The 27,596-nt window shown below is 41.4% G+C and overlaps 1 protein-coding gene across 6 annotated transcripts in view; it reads left to right on the forward strand.

Moving 5' to 3' along the window:
• stxbp5a (syntaxin binding protein 5a (tomosyn)) overlaps positions 1-11,767 on the forward strand; it is a 70,076-nt gene extending 58,309 nt beyond the window's left edge. Inside the window, exons 21-28 of one of the 6 annotated variants that reach the window (XM_061754041.1) lie at positions 2,724-2,777; positions 4,631-4,681; positions 6,164-6,403; positions 6,482-6,851; positions 6,926-7,091; positions 7,967-8,078; positions 8,145-8,365; positions 8,542-11,767. In XM_061754041.1, coding sequence (XP_061610025.1) covers positions 2,724-2,777; positions 4,631-4,681; positions 6,164-6,403; positions 6,482-6,851; positions 6,926-7,091; positions 7,967-8,078; positions 8,145-8,365; positions 8,542-8,583 — 1,256 coding nt within the window. In that variant the 3' untranslated portion in view covers positions 8,584-11,767. Of the gene's footprint in view, positions 1-2,723; positions 2,778-4,630; positions 4,682-6,120; positions 6,404-6,481; positions 6,852-6,925; positions 7,092-7,966; positions 8,079-8,144; positions 8,366-8,541 lie in introns of all 6 variants that reach the window. The other 5 variants (XM_061754040.1, XM_061754043.1, XM_061754044.1 and 2 more) reach the window with 5 other exon arrangements.
• Positions 11,768-27,596: the final 15,829 nt, after the last annotated feature.

Below are 27,596 nucleotides of genomic sequence, written 5' to 3' on the forward strand. Positions count from 1 at the left end.
ACAACGTCCGCCACCGGCGGCGTCAACCTGCAGGGCGCCGTTGGAAATTCAGCTACTGTGGGTCGAAGGTGAAGAAGAAGAAGAGGTGGAAAGCGGGTTCTTGGGCAGAAAGAGGAAAGCACAGAGCCTAGAACTGAATGTGGGGACTTTGAATGTTGGGACTATGACAGGAAAATCTTGGGAGTTGGTTGACATGATGATTAGGAGAAAGGTTGATATATTGTGTGTCCAGGAGACCAGGTGGAAAGGCAGTAAGGCTAGAAGTTTAGGGGCAGGGTTGGAATTATTTTACCATGGTGTAGATGGGAAGAGAAATGGAGTCGGGGTTATTTTAAAAGAAGAGTTGGCTAAGAATGTCTTTGAGGTGAAAAGAGTATACGGTGACCTACAAGAGCGAAGGTAGAAGCACGCAGGTGGATTACATCTTGTGCAGACGATGTAATCTGAAGGAGGTTACCGACTGTAAGGTGGTGGTAGGGGAGAGTGTGACTAGACACCATAGGATGGTGGTGTGTCAGATGAAGATGGTGGTGGGAGGAAGATTAGGAAGACAAAGGCAGAGCAGAGAACCACGTGGTGGAAGCTGAGACAGGACGAGTGTTGTGAGGGATAGAGATGGGAAGGGTGTGCAGCAGGTTAGGGTGATTAAGGATAGATATGGAAATATGTTGACTGGTGCCAGTAGTGTGTTAAATAGATGGAAAGAATACTTTGAGGAGTTGATGAATGAGGAAAATGAGAGAGAAGGGAGAGGAGAAGAGGCAAGTGTGGTGGACCAGGAAGTGGCAATGATTAGTAAGTGGAAGTTAGAAAGGCATTACAGAGGATGAAAAATGGAAAGGCAGTTGGTCCTGATGACATTCCTGTGGAGGTATGGAAGCATCTAGGAAAGGTGGCTGTGGAGTTTTTGACCAGCTTGTTCAATAGAATTCTAGCGCGTGAGAAGATTCCTGAGGAATGGAGGGAAAGTGTGCTGGTGGCCATTTTTAAGAACAAGGCTGACGTCCAGAGCTGTGGGAACTATAGAGGAATAAAGTTGATGAGCCACACAATGAAGTTATGGGAACGAGTAGTGGAGGCTAGAGTCAGGACAGAAGTGAGTATTTGCGAGCAACAGTATGTTTTCATGCCTAGAAAGAGTACCACAGATGCATTATTTGCCTTGAGGATGTTGATGGAAAATTACAGAGAAGGTCAGAAGGAGCTACATTGTGTCTTTGTAGATCTAGAGAAAGCCTATGACAGAGTTACAGGGAGAAGAGATAGCAAGGGTGGAGGACTTGAAACACTTGGGGTCAACCGTCCAGAGCAATGGTGAGTGTGGTCAGGAAGTGAAGAAACGGGTCCAAGCAGGTTGGAACAGGTGGAGGAAGGTGTCAGGTGTGTTATGTGACAGAAAAGTCTCTGCTAGGATGAAGGGCAACGTTTATAAAACAGTGGTGAGGCCAGCGATGATGTACGGATTAGAGACAGTGGGACTGAAGAGACAACAGGAAGCAGAGCTGGAGGTGGTGGAAATGAAGATGTTGAGCTTCGCTCTCGGAGTGACCAGGTTGGATAAAATTAGAAATGAGCTCATCAGAGGGACAGCCAAGGTTCGATGTTTTGGAGACGAAGTTAGAGAGAGCAGACTTGGATGGTTTGGACACGTCCAGAGGAGAAATAGTGAGTATATTGGTAGAAGGATGATGAGGATGGAGCTGCCAGGCAAGAGAAGCGAGAGGAAGACCAAAGAGAAGGTTGATGGATGTCGTGAGGGAAGACATGAGGGCAGTTGATTTTTGAGAGGAGAATGCAGGAGATGGAAAAGGACGACGCGCTGTGGCGACCCCTAAAGGGACAAGCCCAAAGGAAAAGAAGAAGAAACTATTCAGAGCAAAAAAAGTCACACATGCATGCGGCTATAGACTTTAGATATTAAAAATAGTCATGGCTTTAGAATTACGAAATGTAATGTTTTTCTCATGGACATATTACACTGAGATTTAGCAACATTTACCAGAATAAAGTTGTATGAAAATACAATTGAAAACATTTTAAGAATACAATTGTAATTGTACGAGGAATAAAAAAACTTTTAACACAGTCAACTTGTGATATTACTATATTTTTTAAAAAGTCAATTACGAGAATGACAGTTGTAATTATGACAAAATATTACCAGTTAAGTAAAAAACATAATTTTACTTACAGTATATGCATTTATGATATGCTGACAAAAATAGTCTCCTTATGGTGTGTGTAATTTGGCCACCGGGGGTCAGTATAATACGGTCATGCCGACAAACGTGGATGCATTTCATAACTCCTGTAAGTGACTCAGTAAGCTGTTATAATAATGGTCCTTTTTTTTTCATTATTATTTCAATTTTTTTTCAGAGAAAATACTGTCAGTCTACGTGTGTTGATACACCGTTTGTCTTAGCGTTATAATACCGCCACCTCGATGCAAACCTAATTTGACCCCTCGGTGTTTCAGCACTTTTTGGACAATTTGTTTTCTAAAGAGGAGCTGAACTGCAAAATTTCCAACTGGTTTTTGATCCATGAATAAACTAACACATACACGGTCCTGCATTTTTCAGTTCATCCTAAAATTTCACCCGAAAGCCGAATATCCCTTACATTTTTCCGAGTGGTGTATCTTAAAAACACCGCCAAAAAGGCAAAAGATGTCTAACTTTCAACTTCCTTGACTTCTCCCTCATTGACACTCCCCAAAGTGTTGATGTCAAACAGCAATCTCCAGCAGTTCTACAATGGAGGTGGTAGAGGAGGTAAGATTGGCCAAAGACTTGACTAAGAGGGTATGTAGGCAGGACAGCGGTGGTCCGAATTTGTCCCACCCCACCCTCTGAGCTTCCTCCTGTCTCTGTCCTCCATGTCACCATAGTGGGAATTGATTAGCTTGAACTGGCGCTAACTAAAGTCTGGGATAGCCTCTGTTCCCATGGCCTTTTGTCATCTCTGTGTAAAAAAATTATATATATATATATAAAAAAATATATATATATATATATATATTCCCCCCACCAAAATGTTCACATTTTGTTTACTACAACAAAAGTGCTATAATTAATAGAAAGAAGACTCAAAAAATACAGAAGCAGAGGCTAACCCTCCAGCTAGGTGGCGGCTACATGCTAGCATTGCATGCTACTTGTATGTAGCACGAGCGTCAAGAGTATGTTGACATGCGTGCGTGTGTGACGTGTGCCCTCCACCCACGTCCTCGACACTCGAGTGATTGTGTCCTTTTTTTGTCCATCGTGTCGTACGATAACGTCACGTAGTGGACGACAATCGTATGTCCAACTTGTCTCCTTGTGTCATGACTACAGTGCGTGTCTCTCTTATTACGTGTCCACTGCTTTCAAATTAGCAATGCCATAACGGTAACACTTATTTTTTCTTCTTTATTCTTTTTTTTTTATTTCTGTACGCTGATGATATTACATTTTCTTTCTAAAAACATTTCTTGTGAAATATTTGCTTGTTTGTAGCATAAAATAATCGTATTATTGTTATTATTATTATTGGTCATTGTCGTAGTAGTAGTAGCTGTTGTTTAATTTAGATGTTATTTATTTAAAACATTTTTAATAGTAGTTGTAGTTATTTAATTTTCATGTTTTTTTATTAATCATATAATTTACTTTGTTTCAATATTAGTATTAGTATTAAAAGGGATATATTTATATAATTAATTTATATATATATATATATATATATATATATCTATAGTATAATATTTATTATTATTGTTGTTATTATAAGCCTTAGTAGTAGTATGAATAGTGGTGGTATTTACGCACGACAGTTTTGGCCACGTTTGGGTCCGCTATCTTAATACTCTCATAGAATCCAAAACACCATAGGAGGGTTAACAGAAATTAGATGTCGCGGTAATTATGAACCTTCAAAAAACTGCTACTTTAACACGCATGGAGCAGCAACACATACAAACAGAGCATACAAAACTCCTCACAGGCATGTATTATGTCTTCTCTGTGGGAATAACAACTATTACTGGAGCTGAGTTGGATGGCACAAGCCAAATGTCGAAACAACAACAGTCTCTGCCTTTTCTTCTTGCTCTTAATTCTGGTGCATTTCCTCCATTTTCCTCCGTTGTGTTGGCGTGGTGCTACGCTGAAGGCGGACATCTCTAAATTCACATTTGTCTGTACAGACACTGGAAAACCCTATTGAAAAAGGCTATAGCTTAATAAAAGGTGTGATCCAGCGGAGGCACAAATGATGAACCCCGATATAGCAGCCTTCACTCTGTTTATTATCTCGCAAAACGCATAGAATATATACATGTCGTAAAAAAGTGTTCATAGCTCGTCTTGTCCACTTAGTGTTTGCATGTGTCGCTGCGCAGTCTCCCCGGCGCATGCTGCTGTGGCATGACCGCCTCAACTTGACGGTTTCACTTGCGACCTCTTCATCCGTGGGCCGGGATTGTCTTCCCTTCCTTTGTTCCCGTCTCGTCACGGCATGCCTCCGTCGCTCGGCGTCTCGCCTCCCAGACCTCCCGCAAGGTCGCACTTCCGGAGCTTTGCATGGCATCGTGTGTGAGCTTGAACGTGTGTTTTTGTAAAGAGGGATGTTCTCTTTTTTCCAGCAAAGATGTCACGGAAATTAAGCTTGCCTACTGAGCTAAAGCCAGACTTGGGTAAGCCTTGACTCCGTGTCTCCAAAGCATCTTGTATGACATGCAGTGATACCAATGTCGACCGGCCTCCAAATTGAGGCAGATGAAATATGATATTATGTTGGCGCTCCCACTTAGAGTATTTGACTGTGGTGGGAGGTCCACTACTACAGATCAGTGGCACTAAGCTTAAGTCGACACCCTCTGTAACGCTCCTCTTCTGCTTTCTCTGCTGTCTTTTCCTCATGCGCTGTCTTTTTAAAATCGGAATACATTTGACTTTTTCATTTTCGGAATGTTCCGAGCTGCCATTTCCATGCCAATGTTGTAGTGAGCCGAGTAACGCTATCGCTCGGCTCCCCCCGTGCTCGTGGCGTTTAGCGTAAAGCGACATTGACTCCATTTTGCCTCAGTTGCTTCAAGACATTAACAATCAATTCCACACAGTTGGTGACGAATCGGATCGGTTAATCTATGACGCTCATTCTTACTTTTAAGGACAAGTGTCCTTTTACTAGTCTACTGTACAGTAGCCCAGCGGTCGTTCAAAGATGACTTCTGTGAGCTTCTCTTCTATACTTGCGTCAGTCCCGCCCCACGATCTTCACGAATTATGCACAATGCTCAATGTGACTACCATTGTTTTATCTTATCCCACGAAGATGGTCTTGTCATCCCCTGATGTAATCAAACAAACTATCCCCGCAGACCACAAAAATACCCCATGGTTTATTCGTTTATTATTATGTCAGGAGCAGCAAGTCACACATGTGCGACTCGTAAGAACCTACAGAAATGAATCAATGATTGCATACATTTTCCATCCAAAAGCCTTCAGCAAATCCCTCTGTGCAGAATTTGGAGATTGAAGAGTGTCCCTTCTTGTCCTCGGAGAACAACAATCTTCAAATTCTGAACAGAGAGGACTGCTGGTTTGAAAGAGACGTGAAAGAAGCCATCCACTCTGCGTCGAACGAGAAAGGCCCTCTCGAAACAGAGGAGGACGTTTATGCCATCACTTGCAACAATGTCCTGACTTCTCTCCCCCAAAATTGTCTCATTCCGTGGGAAATGTGGCCACTAATGAGCCGTTTTGCAACCGGGCAGGTGAACGACATGTTGGTACGCAAATTGTCATTCATCATCCGCGCCTGGCAGCAGCGGCAACAACAACAACAACAACCCTCATGTGACCGCCCCCAGAAGCTTAAATAGGAGGACTGAAAACCCCATTTTGGATAAAGTTGAAAGGCATTCAACAACTAAGAAGTGTCCGGTTACCTCCATTTTACTTTCGCGGAGAAAGTGGAAAACTACTCAAATAAGAAAAGTTTCCTCAGAATGTGGAAAAAAAAGACGTGCAAAATCAAATCAATCAGTTTTACCGTCTTCGTTTATTTACTGCACTGTCCATGTGTGCAGTGCCGGTTCTTTACCTGCGTCTGTCGTTTCCTCTCACTGTCCTCTTGTCCGTATGCCCGCCGCGGGTTGGCAACCCACTAGACCACCGGGACAATTCCTTCAGCCGCTCGCGCTCCTCCAGCGTCACCAGCATCGACAAGGAGGCCAAAGAAGCCGTCCTCTCCTTCCACTTCTGCGAGAGCTACGCCCGCAAGGGGGACGGCGCCTCGTCGCCTTGCCTGTTTGCGGGCACCTCGTTGGGGACCGTCCTGGGTCTGACCCTTACGCTGCCGCTGGCCGGAGAGCAGAGGCAACTGCAGCCCGTTATCCTGTCGCCCACAGGTGATTGTCTCCTGAGAGGGGATTTATTTTGGTACCCCTAACAACTTGTCATCGCTGTCCTTTCCCGGTGTTGGTCAGGCATGTTGATCCGACTGAAGGGAAGTATCTTACGGTTGGCTTTCTTGGACTCCGCCGGTGGCCTCTTGCCCCCTGCGTACGACCCTTGGTTCGAACCCAACGTCTCGGCAGACGGCGAAGAACGAGAGAAGGTCCGCAAACGCCGGCCCGTGTCGGTTTCGCCATCCAGCTCGCAGGATCTTAACGAGAGCCACTACGCCGTGATGTGCTCGGAGAAGCAGGCCAAGGTCCTGTCGCTGCCCAGCCAGACGTGCATCTACAAGCACAGCATCACGGAGGCCTCGTTCGTCCTACGTGCAGACGTGGTCCAGATGAGCCGAGGCGTGTGTCTTGCCTGCTTCTGTGCTAACGGCCATATCATGACCCTTAGGTGAGACGCATTTGACGCAGCGCACCAGTGGTAAAAGGACTTTAAACAATTTCTCCTTTCGTTCCTCCATCCAGTCTACCGGGACTGAGACCCCTGATGGATGTAAACTACCTGCCTCTAACGGACATGAGGATAGCCAGGACCTTCTGCTTCACAAACCTGGGTCAGGCCATGTACCTCTGCTCCCCCACCGAAGTGCAGAGGATCACGTACAGCCAGGACACCTGCGAGAACCTACAGGTCAGTGCACCCGATGGCCACAACATCAGCTGATATACTGACTGCTACCGTCGCGTTTGACCGCAATCGACATTTTGTTTACGAGAGACAAGCAAATGAGTGAGAAGCTACTGTGACTTTACTACATTTCACTAGCGTACACTGTATATGAGCAAAAGTATTTGAGAGCATTTCAGTAGTCTATAAGAGCAGTACACGAGGGATTATATGAGGGGAAACAAATGTCAGTATTGTGTATGAGAGCCTTTCACTAATGTAAATGAGTAAAAAAATATTTGTCGTGAATGAGAGGATTTTACTGGTGTATATTAGCGGATTTCACTTCTGCATATGAGCGCAAAAAATTCTGTATTGTTTTTGAGAGCCTTTCAGTAGTGTATGAGTCGTACATTTCACTTGAAAAAATGGCATTATTGTGTGAGAGCATTTTGGTAGTGTGTATGCGAGCATTTCATGTGTACATGAGTGACAAAAATGATCTGTGTTGTGAATGAGAGCATTTCATGAGTGCGTATGAGCGAGTAAAATTTCTGTATGGTGTCTGATTTCAGTTCAGTCACAAACGGCAAATCATAATTCACGTGCACAACGACAGTCACGGAAGATCCGAATCAAAGTCCTTTGTTTACAAAAAGCAACCCGACGGATTTGAGATTCTAACTTTGTCGGCTTGCACGATAAGCTAATGTAGCATTCTACATCTTCACTCAGTGCGCTTTCTCGTCAAACAGATGTGACTCAAATAAACATTCAAATGACGTATTTTGTTTACAAAAGCTGGGCAACACAGGCTGAGAGTCGAACTTTCCCGGCTAGCGCCATATAACATAAAGACCTGCAGTAATTTGAACATTTTGTGCTTGTAATTGTTTCAGGAAATGCTTGGTGAATTGTTTACACCAGTGGAGACACCAGAGGCCCCCAACAGGGGCTTCTTCAAAGGTCTTTTTGGGGGCGGAGCACAGTCACTAGACAGAGAAGAGCTATGTACGTCACGCTAGCACGTCACGTTCTTTTGAAATCCCACGCTTACGCTAATCCTCTGCAATTTAGTCGGCGAGGAAGTCGCCGGACGAGCGGCCCGGAGCCTGGCCCAGCACATCCCGGGTCCCGGCGGCATCGAGGGCATGAAGGGGGCGGCGTCCGGCGTGGTGGGCGACCTGGCCCGCGCCCGGATAGCGTTGGACGAGCGAGGACAGAAGCTAGGCGAGCTGGAGGAGAGGACGGCAGCCATGATGTCCAGCGCCGACAACTTTTCCAAACATGCCCACGAGGTAACAAATCTCTGAATTCACTCTTTAAGCCGCTGCTTTCTCCTGTCGACTGCCATTCTGACTTCTCAGCTTGTAGCCACTAGAGGACAGTATCGAATCATATTTTTTTTCTTCCCTCTCTCATGCCCTGTCTCTCTCTCTCTCTCTTTTTTTCTTTTTTTTTTTTTTTTGCCCAGATGATGCTGAAGTGCAAAGATAAAAAATGGTACCAGTTCTGATGGCCGTTCGCACTGGTCGCCTTCGTGACGGTTGCGACCTGCCGCTCTGTTGCGTTCAGTCATCCCCCCTCCAAGCCTTTCACTCAGACACTTGGGATTTTTCTTCCCTTAGCACAATGTCCCATACTGTTCTTACCTCACTCTCGTTGAGGGGGGACACACACAGGGAACAAGTACATTATTTGTGTGTGTGTGTGTGTGTGTTTCCCATGTTCTTGTCTCTTTTTGTTTGTTTTTTTGTTTGTTTGTTTTATGGCTCACACAAGAGTTTTCATTCTCATTTTGCCAAACCCGTCCCTTGGACTGATGTCAGTATTTAAACTGGACTAATAGCTAAGACTTTGGAATATTGTTCAAATGTACAAAAAAAAAATAATTAAAATATGTCATAATATATACATACAAATCTAAATGTTGCAACGCTGTAATTCACTTCAGGGCGACCGCTACGGAAACAAAAGCGAGAAAAAGACACAGGAAGTGACACCGCAGTGACGCCTCCTCTATGCAGAGAGATGTTTTTTGGGTTTTGTTTTGTATTTTCACATCTTGCTCAACTTCCAGACTCTTGTATCCTTCCCAAAAAATGTGTATGAATACATCCCTTTCTATTTTCTCATCACACCCCTGTATTTATTATGGACTGTTTGGTTTTATGGCTCTGTCAATATTACCGGAAAAGCTCTTATTTTTCTATGGTTGTGAAAGTAAGTGATATTTTTGTTAAGGACTTTATTTGTATGCGTGCGTGTGTGTGGCTTTCGTCTCACGTTTGGTTTCTCCTTAATGAAAAGGGCTGGAATCTACAAGGAGGCCGAGTATAAACAAGACATAATGTAGTATAATATATCGACGCTCATCTGTTAAGCAGCTCCTATTGTTTGACATTAAGTGTACAAATGCTGCTAGGATCACTGTTAATACACGCTCCCCATGTCTTTTTTTTTTTTTTTTTTTAATTATGTGTACTCCTGTCAAAAGAATAGATACAGTCAATAACCTTTATTTTTGTAAATTCCCGTCATTGTTCGGTGTCAGGAAACATTGATATTTTATTCCCCGCCCATTATTCGAAGGCAGATTTCTCTACCGGTTTAGCTTAGTGACGTGTGACAATCTGGAAAGTAATACAACCATTGCATTATATAAATACAAATATTGTGTGAAAAGAGGCCATTTATTGTTTCTGATGCCAAAGACTTATGTTAACGTTCAATTATTATTATGAGCCAAATTCTTCGCTCATCTCTAAAAGAAGAAATGATGACTTTAATGTGGTGTGTCAACAAATATATTTTGTTAGCTTCTATTTTTGTTTAACAAATATTATGAATGAAAAGTTGTAATGTTCCGAGTACATTTGTAATACTGTATTTTGAGAAAAAGTCAGATTGTAAAGTCATAGCACTATGAGGAAAAAGTGATTATGAAACGTCTTAAAATTATGTGGGGGAAGTTATAATAAGAGCATAGTTTTTATTTTTCAAGGAAAAACAGGAAAAGTCAATATTACTAGAAAAAAATAACTTGGTAGATATTGTGGGGATGAAAGTCAGAATAGTTTTTTTTTTTTTTTAAAGTCGCAGTTTTACGTGAATAAAGTTGAAATGTGAGAAAACAGTAATGAAAATAAAGTTGAAATATAAACAAGAAAATGAAAATAAGATGCGAATAACGATGCAAAAGACAATGTGTAAAATCATTGGAATAAAGTCATATTGGGAGAAAAGTATAAAAGAAAATACAAGTTGACATGAAAATGTGAATTAAAGTCAATATTTCTTTTTTTATCATATGCATTATGTAGTAATTGTTTACTTAAGATCAGTTCATATCCATTGGAATGTGAGGTATTTCTTTTTTAACAAAGTGTGGGGTAGTTTGCTGCTATCGGATTCATTTTTCTAAATCCTTTGTATGTAAATGACTATTTTAATGCAACCTTAGCCTAGCAGCCTATTTGTCTTTGTTTTCGATCGAGCTGCTGCACTTCCCCTTTAAAAACTGCTGTTTTTCTGAATAGATAACATCAGAAAGGAATTAAGATTCAATTCATGAAGCCGCACTAATATATATATATATATATATCAAATCTGCGCCACTACAACTGAACATTATGTTGAACATTATGTTGATGGTCTTTATGCCCTTTTGTCAGCCTTTGCTTCCGGAATGTGTTCTTATTATGTTAGTTATGACGTTTCATTAATTAATGTCAATGTCCTGGTTTGCAGTTTTGTGTGCTGTCAGGTGTGTTTCATACTAACTCAAGCCAATAATAACAAATAACATACAGTGAACCCCTGCCATTCACGGGGAATAAGGGAAAAGTGAAAATTTCCCGGTTTGTACTTAAAAACAGAGAGGATCATCAAGAATCGACACCACGCTTATCGGAAGCTCACAATCGTGTTCTTGCATGTACACGGTCACGAACCCATGTTACATAACCAACTGTCAACATCAATAGTCTCAGCTTGCGTACTAATATTTCGTGCACGAGGAGCATTCAAGAAACACCAGAAAAACGGGAAATCTCACAGATGGGGAAAAAAAACCCCACTATATAAATTAAACCGAGCAACAACACCAAGATTCCACTAGATGGCGCTAAAGCATTACTTAAAATTGCTTTCTCTTCGAGACAAAAACAACAAATAACCAAGATTTTTAATTGAAAAAAATAAATTAAAAAATCATAAATCTGTGAATACCGAACCGCGACTATGCAGGGGTTCACTGTATAAGAAAAAAAAGGATCAAATAATTCCACATTTTTTCTTTTTGGTTCTTCCAGTGACTTTTAGCCACACAGCCACGTTTTCTTTGACTTTGTGTTAAATCTTCCAAGGAAAAAAATCAGTTGAATGTCTGTCACACATCATGTTTCTTTCAGTACGCAGTGTTGCCCGTCACGCAAATAAAAACACGAATGAGAGAGCGAGAGGGAGGACATTTGCCCACCGTCGTCACGTCCTGCAGTCGACAGTCGTGAGTGGCTTGCAGTATTTTTCTCATGGTAGCCGAATTTTTCCTTGTACAGTTTTATGCAACTTTCACATGGATGTTTATGGACCTGATGGATCTGCTGCCGCACACATGAGAATTTAGGACATTGTGTAGATAGAGATTAACTGTGCAATGGGAAAAAAATTCAAAATAAAAAATAAAAGTGGAAAATGTACCCAGGCTTGGAGTTGACTTTCACACACGCAGCAAAAATACGAGAGTTGCCTTCAAAGGACATCTTGGATGATGCAGACTTGTTCATGCGAACATTTGTTAGACTGTGTGCTACACAACATTAATGATAATTATATATATATATATGTATATATATATATGTATATATATATATATATATGTATATATATATATGTATATATATATATATATATGTATATATATATATATGTATATATATATGTATATATATATATATGTATATATATATATGTATATATATATATATATGTATATATATATATGTATATATATATATATATATATATATATATATATATATATGTATATATATATGTATATATATATATATATATGTATATATATATATGTATATATATATATATATATATATATATGTATATATATATGTATATATATATATATATATGTATATATATGTATATATGTATATATATATATATATGTATATATATGTATATATATATATGTATATATATGTATATATATATATATGTATATATATATATATATATATATATATATATATGTATAACTTTATTTATTTTTTGGGGGGTGGTTGTATATAGTATATCCCCGCTTATTCCAAAATTTCTTTGGGTTAAATTTTTTTTTTTCAATGTAATTATAATGGCCGTCAATTATAAATAAGTATGTAATTAAAATGTCTTATGCGTAAAAGTTAAATATTGCAATTGAATGTTGAACAACAAACAGTTCAAAAAGCTTAAATGCAAATGTGTTCTTAAAAGCTGAATACAAATGTACTTTAAGCCATTGTAACATTATGAAAAGTTTGAACATTTAATTCAGCGATTCTGTCACAAACCACTGGAGGGAGTCCGCGTACCGCACTTTGAGAAGCTAATTTATTGCAGCCTACTGTCGCTAGTTAGAACGAATTGAACTACTAGAATTGGCCACAACTCACGCCAAGTAACTCAACACGCAGACTGGCTAACTGGCTAAAGCTACACACATTCAAAGTCCCAGATTCTACAGTATAGAACATGAGGATGGCCACCCCAAGTGGACAAAAATAATACTGGCACCTCATATGCATATTTTTAATTGGTATTATGCATACAGTTTTAAAATATATACAAATGATGAAGTAAATGTGTGGTCGCGACTTCGCTCGTGGGTTATGGAACGTAACCTCCTGCGAGAAACAAAGAGACTACTGTTGTCTTTTGAAAAAAAGCTGAAGAGAAAGCGAAAGTTTTTTTTTTTTTTTTGATGCCCTTTAAACTGAATTCTTGTGACACACGCTACAAACCATGACGGTGGCCCATCTTTTGCACGACACACCAAAGAAAAAGCCAATCGCGCGTCATTTCACAAAAGTAATCGGGACGTCGCGAGCCTCCAATCTCCGCAAGAACATCCCCGTCTAATCACTTTATCGCGAAGAATGCACCGCCTAATCGCAACAGCGTTGGACGCCGAAGGCTAAATTGACGAGAGCACGTCATGTTGACGCCTGTCCACTTTGTTTGTCAACATGTACGCCGTTTAAACGCCTGACCTCGTGAGCCTGAGCGGAACAAAACAGCCACAAGATACACGCAGTATGGGGCAGGGAGCTCGGGGTTAGGGCAAATGACACGCCGGCCATCCTGTTGCCATGGCGACGGCCACCGCGAATGACCAGCGGCGTGCGCGCGTGGCGCGGGGGATCCAGCCGGGTACGCCCTGGGGGAGACTTGAGGGGCGTGAACTGAAGCTTTTTATTGTATGTTTTTAGTAGCACAGCCGTTGCTTGCTTGCGTGTGTCTCGCAGTCAAAGGTCCCGGGTTCAAATCTCCTTGTGATTGGCTAGCTTCCGCCGACTCTCGCTCAAAGTCAACTGGGATGGCCTCCAGGTCACGCGCGAGCCAAATGAGGGCAAGCGCTATCGAAAACGGATGGATGCATGTTGCAGCCTTCCAATATTCATCTTCTAGTTTCTCGGCTTTCTTGCTCGGGGTTATGTTTGTGCACCATCTTCTCTGAGAAACGCGATCCGCATCGCCGAGACCACATGAAGCTGTGGTTGTATCTTTTTTTGTGTTGCGGAGAAGCCCTTTAGATTAAGTCTAACACGTTGATGAAAAAGCGCAGCAGCCTTTGGACTTTATGTCGAGCCGAAGGGCGTGGGATGTGGCCGAGGAGGCTTACGGCTGGCGTAGTGGCGCGGTTGACCTCGGTGGCTTGCCGGCGTGTGCGATACTTAAGACGGCGTCTGCGTCCTGACATAAACTGTCGCTGATGCGCACGGGGGGGAGGGGGGCCACCCTTGCCATGAAGTATATTTAGTCGTAGGTGAAATGTCCCCCCCAAAAGTAAAAGCGGGTGCTGGCAGTTCGCATGGGAAAAATGTTTGCTGCCACCAGCAGAGGTGCTATTGAGTCACCATTTGATGCTGCCATCTTTGATGCGTTCATGTTTCTTCCAAACCGTATGGATAATCTTCCATACGGCGCCCCCCCCCCCCCCCCCCCCCCCCTCCGCGTACTCACGATTTGGCCCCCGTGGATTCACTTATTCAAAAGAGTTCAAAGAGTTCATCCTCTTTTTTTTTTTTTTTTTTTTTTGTGGTAACCAAGGTTTGGGAAGTGACAGATCATTCTAACCTGTATAAAATATTAAAGTACCAATTTAATTTCCATTGGTAAAGCATAGGTGCCGCTGAGCAAGGCCTTCCGAGATGCTCAAGGTCCCTTTTAGGAATTGTCTTTTTTTTTTTTTCGGCAGCTGCAGGCGTTTCCAAGGCAACTATATGATTTTGAAAGGATATTTGAACGTTAAGAGGGAAAGATAAGAGCCGCAGGGCTACGTTCTCGCCTGTGAGTTTACTTTAAATGTGGGTCAGTCGTAAGCTCCCATTAAGTCTTCCCCCTTGGTGAGCTATATTTATTTGCATTTTTTTGCTTGTCTCGCGTCTCTCGCACGTCCGTTAGGCGCGCGCGTCACACGCTCGCTAGACTGTAGATCTGAATTGTATGAAGAATATGCGGTGGTATTAAATGGACGGTAAATGAAGAACGCTTTTAGTGGTGCTAGGCTAAATGAGGCACTTTAAAACAAAACGTTGACAACGCATTTCAAGAATAAGTGGATAAAAGGTAGAGGGCCAGCCCAATGAGGTGGAAACAAAATATGTCTGCAATACCCAAATATCCACATAACTCTACCTTCAAGTCTGTTAGCTCAATGCAAACACATAACAGGAAACGCCATGGATGGGCTAACGAATAGCATCGGTGCCGTGTTGTTATAATGCTCATTGAACACAAACGGTGGAGCAACACACATAGGCGGGTAATATACCGATACTCGCAGGCATATATTCTTTATCCTCTGCAAAGAACGACAAATATTACTGACCTAATGAGGAGCTGGAACCGTTTCCATATCCAGAAGGAACAGCACAATGTTTACTAGCTTCTAATTGGCTTAAAGGGTTTTTCAATTATATGGAGATTATATGTAGCCATTTTGCATTGTCATTATTTCACTACACTGTAGATACTTTTTGGGACATTTTTATTTTGTATGTATGCTTTGGCTCAATAAAGCCTGTCAAACAGACGCTGGTCTAGAAGAGTGACTGTCAGGTCGGTGAGTGCAGTCCCTCGCCAAACGGAACGGAGCCTTTGTCGCCCGTCGACGTTTCCCCGTGTAGCCAGTTCACGCGCAGATAACACAAATCCCCGAAGCCCCGACACGTCTGGTAATGAATACGTGTTTGTAGCGCTAAACGGGGCCTCCGGAGGCGCACAGTTGGGATGAACGAGCGCTTTGCGTCGGCGTTTTTTTTAGAGCCTCGCGTCCCGGCTGAAATTCCTCCCCGGTGATTATTGAGCGAGGATGATGACCTCAGCAGTAACCCAGACAGAAAAACAGGGGTAGACCGCACGGAGCTGGATCCAATGCAGCTATTCGCCAATTCCAGGATTTCATTTCAGGAACTAAAAAGTCGAGCTGGTCTAATTTTGAGTTAGGCATCTGGCTTTCAGCTTCTGAAGGCCATGCGGTAAACAAAAGATAGAGTGAATTAACTTGACCAAAGTCCACGGGTATTATTCTGCATATTAAAGCACTTCAAGGTTAGTTCAATACACATGACATGAATAAAAAAAAAAAAGAAAAAATGAAAGTGGGCTGCATCCTGGTTGGATGTTCACACACACAACTCACGTACTGTTATTTTTAACACCACAAAGTCAACCCTGACCACAGCAAAATAATTGAGTTCTGTAAGGTGTAAAATAGCAAATGTGTGTTTACGCTTAAAAAAAAAAAAAAAAAAAATCATTAAAAAAAAAAAAAGACACATTGTGCAAGCAAGTTTGCTTAGTGTTCACACTGGCCTCGGTTTTAGCATCGTATCACAAGTTGTCCACAAACATTCAGTGGATTGCTGACCCGATTGAGTCCACTTTTCAAAACTACCACTATCACGTACGACACACACAAAAATCAACTTTATTACGTCACACAACTGTGCCACACAGATCATCTGGAGCAGTTCAGAATCAATATGTATCTCATAACTGGTGGCAGGTGGTCAATAGAGGGCACTGGGGCGCCGCCCCACCACGCACGGTTGGTCACTATGTTACTTTCCTTGAAGATACAAATTCAAATAAAAATATTTACAGTGGACTCCCACATATTTGCTTTTACCTACCCACCGATTTTTTTTTTCCAATTTTATTTCAATTTTTCATTTTTTAAAATTTGTTTTTTCTTGTTTTGTCGGAGGAGCCAACCCAGAAAACCCTTAGTAAGGGTTCATCCTCGCTTATTGAAATTTTTTTTGGGGTTTAAAAAAAAATCAAACATTTTCGTTCTCATTGCAAATATCGTCATGGATATATGGTTACATGGACCAGCACTCCCACCTGTCTGGTGCGCAACCACGTTCAGCTGTTCACACTTGACCAAATGAGCCAAGCGCATCAGCGCAACCAAATCAAACCTGACAAGTGTGAACGTGACCTTTAATACAAAGTCGAACCAAATTTGCAATCAGGTGGTGCCTCAACAGTAAATAATCATACTGTTTTTTCCGAAAAAGCTTCTTTTTTTTTGGTCTGTGTGCAATACATGGTCTAATGATACGTACAGCCGACAAAGAACATAATGGACCTGTGAGTGGTTTAACCCAGACTGTTTCGGGTCAGAAGCAGAGTCCTCGTCATCCGTCCGACAGTGGTTTTAGCGCATCCCTCCCTGCTCGTAATGATGCTTTTTCATCAGTACTCCACTCAAAAAGCGTGGTGACACCTCGTGTAATATGTATTAATATCGAGGAAAAGCCTAGACTCGTCATGTTTCACTCCCAAAAACATGTTTTAGCTATTGGATTAGCTTTCATAAGGTTGGCTATGAACTACAACCCAATTTCTTGTGTTCTTTTTTTTCCATTTAGATACAGTTTCAAATAGCTCATATCTAATGTCACTGTGTAAATATGAGAGATTGTTGCATGTAAAGCTGCGGGCAGGGACAAAATAAATGCAAATTATGATAAATCAGTCATACCAATACAGTCGCACCTTGTTTGATTTGTTCCGTAAACAAGCTCTTAACTTAATTTGCTCTATTAATTCGTTAGTGCACCCTTCAAATTTTATATATATTTTTTAAAAGATTACTTGTCAGCACTCTATATATGTATATAACAACATAAAACAATTTAAAATAGACTAAAGTTTTACAAAACTAACGAACTGTACAAACTGTAGTATTCGTATTTTGTATTTTTTATTCTTTTTCTGCAAAGCCAAAAAAAGTCTTTTACGAACTTAACCATGCATACTAAACCCATAAAGAGAGTGCAGACAGCAGTGTGCGAGCATTGGTGTCACTTTTTTTTTTTTTGTGTGTCCCCCTACTGAAAGTCTCAAGACTTCTCCCTGGGGGGAAACTCGCAGAATAAGCAACCACAAGAAGTCTTTTATAGAAAGGAATCATTTACTAAAAAATATTTCGCTTGTCTGATAAGCTCTGGCAGCTGTTGACACACACATATATATATATATATATATATACATCTTTAGAAATCCCAAGAAAGACCGTTAATATATACGCTACGCACATTAAAGATCCAACTCAAAAACCTGACTGCTTTTTGAATAGTATGTGTATTTATTTATTTTTTTTAAATCTCTGATTTGTGTCTTAGACAATGACTTCTCTGTTGAATATCTTCTTCATTTGTGGCTCATGTGCGTATAATTATGCAAAACCGTCACTCGGCCCGCGTTGCATATTCCTTCCTCCGCCGGCAATATGTCATCGGCGCCCTTTTTAATTGTAGCACTGCACTTAAGCTGTCATTGTTTTAGACTCGCGCATCTTGGCAGCGTGTCTGCTGTCACGCGGCAAAGTAAAAAAATATATATATATATACTTTTTTTTGGTGTGTGTGTGTCTTCTGTGCTATATTTGCAAAAACAAAACGCACGGTTAAAAAGAATCCTTTTACAGATCCGATGAACAGAACTGGCTAGCACAGCTTTGCTTGAACTGCTTTACTGTAATCGAAAAGAACATTTATCAAAATTTCGTAGTTTACCATTTCAACCGCTGTAATATTTAGGTCTTTGTGATTTCAAACAAAAAAACGAGTCACTCTCCGTCTTCTCCTCCACTTCTTCTTCTCGGCTGACGCCGACACTGGAAGCGCCGCTGTAGAAGATAGCGTCGAGCTCTTGCTTACGTCGCTGTCGGTGACGAGTGAAAAATGTTGAAACCTTTAGTAGTTTGGATTAAAAAATAATAATAAATAAATAAAATAAAAAAATAAAAAAGTTCCTCTTGCGTTCTCTTTTCTGCTCCTCCAAGTGAACTCTGCTTCACGCTCACAACCTCGCCAACAGGAATCCATTCGGCGCAGTAAGAAGATGGAGTAGTCCACTGCGTGAAAAGGAAGGTGCGCGCATCAAAACAATCATGATCGATTAAGCCTTTTTTTAAGCACATGAATTAAGACAAAAACATTCATAATTGCTTTAAATCAAAGAAATCTTGATGAATCAGTTTTCATGAGATGTTTGGGGGCCCTTTTGTACAAAACGGAAGTAAAGGAAAATTCATTCTCCAGGGTGATTAATTATCTTAGAATTTTGATCAAACATTTGTCTTTCCATATGCTTATTTATTCCTTGCTGTGATTCTCCTCATTGACATTTTCAGCCCGTACTACCCTTCAGGGAAGTGCCATCTGCCTTGTTTTCCTTCCAATACCTTTTAGTCGTCTTATCACGTCGCACGTCGGTGTATGCGCCGTGTAAACATTGCAGTGGCGCGTTGTTAGCTCGTTCCCCCGCTGTCAGCGGAATGACTCGTTTGTCGGCCTCGCCGCTGATGTTTGCGGCCGGCGGATTCCGCCGTTCGGTCGATTCGGCGACAAGTGATTGAAATGATGATGGCGATACTGGCGCGAGCATGCTAGGAGCTGCCTGGAGCAAAAGATGTTATTTGTTGCCTCGAATGTCCCGGTTGATAACGCCGTATGGTGTAATGGAGCCATTCATGGTGGATTTGATGCTCAAATGCTTCACATGCTGTTTATTGTTGTGCTCGATCCCAGTCGGAGAGGATTTCATCCAAAACTGGGATGGCCTGGCTTAGCATGTAGCATCTAATTATAAAAAGTGTTTCCTCACCTTTGTTGAGCTAAACTACTTATATGTTTCATGCTTTATCCAACTCTGCAGGCATGACCACCAATCGACCCGCGCTTAATCCACAACTGTTACACTTGTCCAGTCATAGAGTATAAATGTCGCCGAAATGTGTACGTCAGGGCACAGCGTAAGCTTGTTCATTTTCGGTCCCTCGGTGATGTTTGTTTGCCTCGTCCACTAACAAAGCACAAAACAAACTGTGGGGATGTTTTGTGTGCAAAACCACAGAAACGATAAGCCGGGCTGCGGTCTTCCTCACTCTCCCTAATCAAGTGGCCATCCCTTAAGAATAAAAATGGCCTTGCTACTTGAGGTCACCACAAAAAAAACGAGAATTTTGTGCTGATGTAGTTTGCTTTGTTTAAAGATGTTAGTAAAATGTCAACGATTGTTGTCGTCTTGTAGTTTTGACCAAAGCGTGAGTGGGGTCAAGTGAACTAGCATTTCCAGCTACGCATTTAGACGATCAGTCCATATTGAAATCAAGTATTGGCGGGGATGAATTCGCTTGATTGATACGACTCACGCTCGGCGATAGAAGTATATGACACAAACATATAGGATTCAAAAGTCGGCTATATATGCAGAAGTTAGCAAGACTGCTAATTTAGCACGTAAAACAAACCATACTACGTGCGCTAGAAATAATTTTCAGAAATGTATTTCTTTAATTCCAACCATACCACCCTTGTTGTGCTGATAGTAATTCATATTTTAACTTTATACAGTTAAAATATTGAAATTTAAGTTACAACCTGAGATACGATTTTCTGATACTTTATTTTAGGGATTCCGAAAAGGTTTGTGTTTCATCTCTTCCTGCAATTTATTTGTTCCCCTTTTCTAACTGCTTTCATCAACTGCACTTGACAGCACATCAGCTATCTGTCTTAACATCTGCGGTCGGCATCTAAATGAGCAGCTCGCTGGTAAAAGATTAGAGAAAGTTAAAAAAAAAAAAAAAAAAACGTCAGGACGTTCTAATCTTAAAAGTGTCGAAGGTTGACGGTGGTGACAGTGCTATCAATGACGCAATCAGCGATTGTGGTTATTTACGGTCAGGGCACATATTTTATCATCAGCCTGGCGACAGCTGCTTAATCTAAGACTGTTATCAGATTAATTTTTTACCCTGGAGTCTGATAGACCAGCATCAACTAGTCTTTGGGGATTTTGCTGGCTTTGTGTAAGGTGCACTGACCGGTTGTGGTCGACCCACCAATTTCGTGTCTCCTCAGGCTGAACAGAGGGAATGCCAAAATTTGCAGACTTGACTGCGGCAATATTGCACTTTTGCAAGATTCTGCGTGAAATGCAAAAGCAGATAAATGGTGCATCTGTTGTTATGGTTCCGATGTGGTAATTTTGTCGACCTCTGTTTAAGAAAAAAACAAAAACAACAAAAAAAACTCATTTACTCTCACCAGTTCAGATTTGCAACTCTGATTAGCGCCTGTGCCACCACGCTCATGCTAATTGGAACAATTAGGCGACTAGGGGCCTCTTAATTTATGCAGCTGGGGCCATCACCGAACCTCATTTGGAAATTTGGCCCGATGACGGGGCTCATCAATTAAAGACGAGGTGGCAGGAAACCTGATCGCACATCATCATGATGATCCCTCCTGCTATAATCCCCAACCCTATTTGCATGATCTATTAAGGAAGCGCTTACGAATGTTGTCACTCAACGAGGGGACTGACACTGAGAGTGGATTTTTCTTCTCGTTTGCTTCCTGCAGTAATTTGCGCATGTGGATTCTCAGTGTGGTTTGGAATAAATATGTGGAATATCAGGAAAACCAATTGGTGCAGTATTTGTTACAGGCGCCTCGCGCCGTTTAACCTACTGGTACATTGGTTAATTTGTTCTCGCAGTTGAACCGCAAGCAAAATGTTTGGGATTTTTTTTTAAAGATGTTTGGTTACTGTCAAACTGAACAAAACAGAAGGAAAACAAACAAAAAAACTAAGAAAGCAACCACATAGCCTCGGCTACATGAATGCTAACATACAATGGGGAAACTCCCTTGGTAAATAATAATAATAATTAGCATCTGTGGTGGTGTTGTTACCCTTTAAGCAATCGGAACACAAACGGCACTCCAAAAAATATTACAATACTCACAGGCATATATTCTTTATCCCCTGCGAAGGACTACTGATATTACTGCTGTACTGAGAAGCCGAGAGAGGAGCTGAGCCTTCAGTACAGTGTATCTGTTGTATACTGCCCCCATGTGGCCAAGGTGCACACACCAAAATGAACACCACAATTGAAGGAGAAAGTGTGACAAAAACTATCCTTTTGAAATGTATTTCATTGTCATTGCTTTGGTTTTTATAAACAATATATTAATAATATTTCCAATTTAAAAAAAAAAAAAGAATAATAATAATAATGAATAAAATAAAAATACGAGCCACATGGTGAATAAATTCTTGATAAATGTACAGCATCCACCTGGGAAAAAAATGCAAGCTTTGTTTGGGTGATGTATATCACAAACTAGACACATTCAGTTACGTAAGACGTAATGTGTGAAAAGCAACGATTTTTGCACATTTGATGTTATAAATAAGCAACACATTTGGTCCAGTTATATAACAAGTGTTAAAATTGGACTTATGCAGTAGGTGTTTTCGTTGCAGTGTCTGGTACATTTAGAAAAAAAACCACTCCACAATCGATTGAAATAACACAAGGACAAGTGAAAAGGCCCTTGAGTATTTTCTTGACTCTTTTCTGAGCGGATCAATGGCCAACGACGAAGGGTGTTACTCGGACCGAGGGTGAGAAAAGAAATGCATCAAACTCCGGTGCCGAGACGAGCTGTGGAGTGACATCTGTCCCGTGTTGCCTTGAAACCACAGACGGCGTTAGAAGAAGAGAATTGGAGCTTAACGGTCGGTTCCTGTGAGGTGGCCACAAACAACCACCTCGGACCTGCGAAACCAAAGCTTAACCTTGATGTAAAATATGCAGAATGTGGAGATTCCCGGTTATTTGCCTTTCTCTGGTCAAATGACGAGTTTGGAATTAATAACCTGGCTAACCCGAGGTTGCTCTCCTGTGACATGAAAGATTTTTTGCAATGTCATTACCTGAGTTCTTATTCAAAGCCGTGCCGACGGTCACTTTCCAGATCCATTTTAAGCGAGCAGTGAAGGATGACCCTAATTCTTTGTTGTTTCCCTTCCAGTGGTAAGATTGTAGGTGTTGTCGAAACGCCGCAGAGCAGAATTGCCTTCGCTGTCGCGCAAACACATCAAAGACACGAAAGCCGTCAAAGGGAATTTTTTTCCAGATCGTTCCTTTTGCTAGAAAAGCTCGTTGTTGGCAGTTGCTGCAGCGCCACGACAGGAAATGCGCTACCGATGCCAATGAATGACCGCATCCTATATTTGATCTAAAAGCGGGTTTCATACGCACCCTGTCAAGCTTGGGTGCGTATATTCAGAACATATGGAAGACGGTCTTGCGTCGTGAAACTTGGACTGGTGTTGTTTCACATGCTTTGTGTCTTGTTGCTAAACATCATTTGGCGCTGTGAATGCAAAAATCGTACTTATGTTAGCTTGTTGCTTGCTTTTGTAATGCTTTCCTGACACTTGTAATTTGACTTTCTAGTTGAACTAAGGATATATGATGTAAGGTCAGCGGCAAAACCAGTTTCATAAATGATTTTTTTCAAGAGTGTTTACTGTTGTTGTTACCGCTTACCTCCGGGCTGTCTTGAGTGACACACTCACCCAACACTGTCTGTCATAACGCATGTGATGTTTTTCTAATTACTCTGGAAAAATGACATCCATCCGAGTGTGTCGCCGACTCCGCTAGCATACATCACTATAATTGGCACAAATGGCTGTTAATATATGCCTCTATGTTGCCTTCTGCAAATCCATGCAGGAGCGAGATGTGAAAGTATCACAATGTCTTTGATGTTTTTGCGATACATCGCCGACAAGAGAGCGGTAATTGGAGCAACATGTTGCTCTGAAATGGTGAAACACACTGAAATCGCGGTCATGTTGAAGGCCGGTTATAATTATTGATATTCCCACGCGTGGGCTATGAAATGTGCAACAACGAGAGGGAGATTGGACAATATATGGCACTGATGCTTAATCAATAATATGCGTCTTCATTTTCGGGTGTGTTGGTGTCTCGGTGACATGCTGCATCTCGTTAATTGGAAAATCGCTTTTCGGGGGGGAAAAGGTGGCCGCTCTATGCAGAGAAACAATGGGTGCATCGTTTTATTATTCAATGGATACGTTCTCGTTACACTTGTATGACCGTTAAGAATGATGAGACCTTATTTTTTACAGTTAATATTAGCTTTTATGGGGCCATCATTATGAGCCTGTAACAAACTATTTAACTTTACATGATTTCCTATATGGGATTTGAAAGTTGGATTCATGGAATTATTGATTGTTGGTCAAAGAACAGGTGGGGGTCCCTGTGACCTCATAAAATACATCTGCCATAGTTCAGGATGTCGTTTGCTAATCAGCACAGCATTTCACACACTTGTCTGATACCATCGCATGACAAAATGATTAGAAAATGATGACAGATGAAATTCCATTCCACATCATTGTGTTCTGCCAAAACATGTTGCACATTAGCTATGTAAATTGGATTTACAATCTTGTTCTGGATTATTAGCTGCCAGGGCTGGGGGGGGGGGGGGGGAAAGAAAATCCAATAACTTTGTTAAGGCAACTTCAAAAATAGGTCAACACAACATTTCTGCCTCGAAGCACCACCAGGGCAAGAAAAAAAACAAAAACAAAAAACCAATATTTCACACGGACATTGATTGCAGACGGACACGGTGTTAGGTTCAAATGTCAGTTTTGATTAAGTAGTTGTACACGAGGTTTTGATTTTCAGCTCCTCATTTTGGACCGCAAAATCCAGATTGTTTACCTGACATTGGATGAGAGACGACACTACCAGTTGGTACGGTTCGATTCAGTTCCCAGTAGTTTTGAACGTTAAACGCCGAGAAGTAAATAGTGCGGCATCGGCCGATGAATTTCTCAAAAGATTCAGTCGAAAACCATTCATCGCAAATTGCATGAAATCCAATTTGATCATTTCTAGATTTTCGTGAACAAGCCTCAAGTTGTACTCGAAAGCAACGGGGGTGTATATAAAAGATATATATACATACTAATCACAATGAATTAGGTAACATGTCAATCTTCAATTTTTGGTCTTGTGGATATAACTACTGTCTTGTGTCTGCTCTTAATCTTGACGGATCTCCTTTCTCTTAAAACAGAAGCACCAATGGGCGTATTAATCATGGCTAATTGAAGACCCCGCTGGGAGTAAAGGAGCTTTAATCTGACAGCTCAGTGCGTACCATTAGCACTGGAGCGTGTGGGGCATGTGCATGGCATAGCGAACGCCGGCTTTATCGAAACAGTCTTTACAGTAGAGTCGATTGTCTACAGTTGCGCTCACACGATTCTTCCCAAATTCCCTCCCGATCCCGAGTGGATGTTTAGCTCATGCTGAGTTCATTTGAAAGAAGCTTGTTGCTCAATGCTTTGGGATGGTTTTTACCCAAACACACATTTCAAATACGCCACAAAGCTCTACTCTTTTGAGTGTTTCATCCGATTCAATTCGAATAGTTGATCGTCATATCATTTGGAGGCTTCTTTCTCAGTCTCTCGGGAGAAATGTTGCTGTTTGCCGAGATAAGACCTGAAAACTCTGAATTCCAACTGTAATATTTCCCTTTTTTGTGTGTAAGCATTGTTAGAAGCGTGTGACCCTGTCTGACTTTCATCCCGTTTGACAGATAAGGTGGGTATTCTTACTTCGCCTTTCAGATGTGCGCTGCTGCGCCCGCTAAGGAAGGTGGCAAAAAAAAAAAGAAGGTGGTAAAGCCAAAAGGCAAAGCGAGCGTGGATTCAAACATAAAGATTGTGTGCATTTCAATTCAGTTACTTTTGAAAAAGGTTCTAGGAAAGATAAGCCTGTGAAGTGTAAAACGAAATCCAATGTGGCTGTACGAGCAGCTGCAAAGATGGAATATGGCCACATTGGAGTCGACGCGCTGATAAAGTAACAGAAATTGAAAGAGCTTGCTCAAGGTACGCAGCAAAGCCCTCTCGATCGATTGTACACATTCGCACATTCCTGGAACACCTTCAGCCCATTAAATTCGCATTACAGCAACAAAATTGCCACTTGCGCTGGTTATCATTTTCTTTGAGGCCACAACATAGTAAAGGTAAAATCGACTCAGTTTGCTGTTGTGGAGAATCAGCAGGCGATCAGATTACTGTGTATTTCTGGAAACCTGCGGTTTGACATTGTCAGGGTCGCCATGGTGATAGAAGCGTTTACCATTATAGTATTAAAAGGCTGGTAAAGGGAAAACCCCAAAAGATCTTTCCTGCTGATAAGCCTTTAATCTAAAATTGAACAAGTGTATGCTGAAGCGACGATTGCAGTCAGAACAGGCAGAACAATAATTCAACCAGGTAAGGAAATCGGTTTGAACGGCTCATAAATAATATGCACAACATGAATCAAAAAAATCTCCCAACACTAAAGATCACAATAAATAACGAGTCCGGGAGATTAGTTTTACACTGCGCTAAATGATGCCGACGATCGCTCACGCTTCGCCGACAATTTGGTTTCATAAATCTTTGAAATCCCTTTGGTGCATCATCTGTTGCAACATCTTTTTCACAATATAGTTCAGTTAATAGCTCCGTCCGTCGGTGAAACAGAAGCCGAACCGCACAGACGCTAGATGAGACATTTGCAAGCGATACTAGCAAAGCGAAAGCAGGCCACTTGGAATTCTTTTCCGTCTGGCAATGGGACTGCTCCTGGTCAATCGATGACGTAAAAAAAAGCCACTTAAAAACAGGGTACTCAGACTTGCAGTGGACCTTTCAAGACCCACAAAATATTTGATTCTGTGAAAATGTAAACACCGAACCTACCGAAAGTAAAGTTAGAATCTCTTCCTTCTTCAGACAAAAACGTTTGCTTCTTGCTTTTTCCATTCCTTATTCATCAGCAGCAGAACATTTGGTTGCGAGTCGAGTCGAGTCGCGATTCACCACCGAATCTTTATTTTCGACTCAAAAAGCTGTGCTGGTCTCAAATCCAAAGCGATGCTACGGCACCACCTGCAGGGATCTGTTCGTCATTACAGTGATTTACAAACCTGAATTTCACAGACGAGCTGGGCGAGACCTTTTTTCCGCGCCAAACCCTTTGAAAAATGGACTTGAGAAATGTATTTGTTGCTGGCGGTTACAGTTGGGGTCCAGTGGACAAATATAAACGCTCCACAGTAGTCAATGAGTTAATATGGATAAAATACTGCAATATTATTATTATCACCTGACAAACATGGAAATGACATGCCAAAAATGACATGGGCGGGACCTCCCCCCCCCCGCCCGTCCCTACAGATACACAGCCAAAACACGCCACAGTTATTTTGGCAAAGCAAGCAGTTGCCCCTCAATGAATCTCTCTTGTAGCAATAAAGCATAATGAGCTGCACTGCAAATTGGAAGGCAGTGGGTGTAACTGTGCTGAAAACGAGCAGCACGCATGGCTTTCGCTAATCCCTGTTGCAATTTAACGCCCATCGCCTTTGTTTTTTTTAGCCGTCAGTCTTCTCTACGTGATTTGATGTTAATCCGTGGATGCATTGAACTTCAGATTTGAATATTTCTTTGAAAAAATGTCATGGCAACCAACCATTGTTTCACATGGGCAATATGTGTTGATAGCTTTTGTTGTTAAACAATAATTTCTTTCTCGAGTAGCATGTTCTCACATTGAGGGACGCTCACCATTAAAGTGTCATGTTGTCAGTGAAAAGCCTTTTGATTTATGGAAATAGCTTATTTTACTCTCATTGTGTGAATTTTGAGAGACTAATGCTATTAGTGTCAAATAAAAATAATCTGGCGAAAGTGACTCAATCTCTTTGATTGGGGACAGATTTTGCTGCTTATTCACTGAATTTTATAACTTCATTTTCCAACTTTCGAGCTCTGTTTTTGTCACACCTTTTTGCTTCAGTTCAATGGTCATTATGC

The sequence above is a fragment of the Phyllopteryx taeniolatus genome, chromosome 18 (genome assembly GCF_024500385.1).
Source record: "Phyllopteryx taeniolatus isolate TA_2022b chromosome 18, UOR_Ptae_1.2, whole genome shotgun sequence".
Classification (NCBI taxonomy): Eukaryota; Metazoa; Chordata; class Actinopteri; order Syngnathiformes; family Syngnathidae; genus Phyllopteryx; species Phyllopteryx taeniolatus.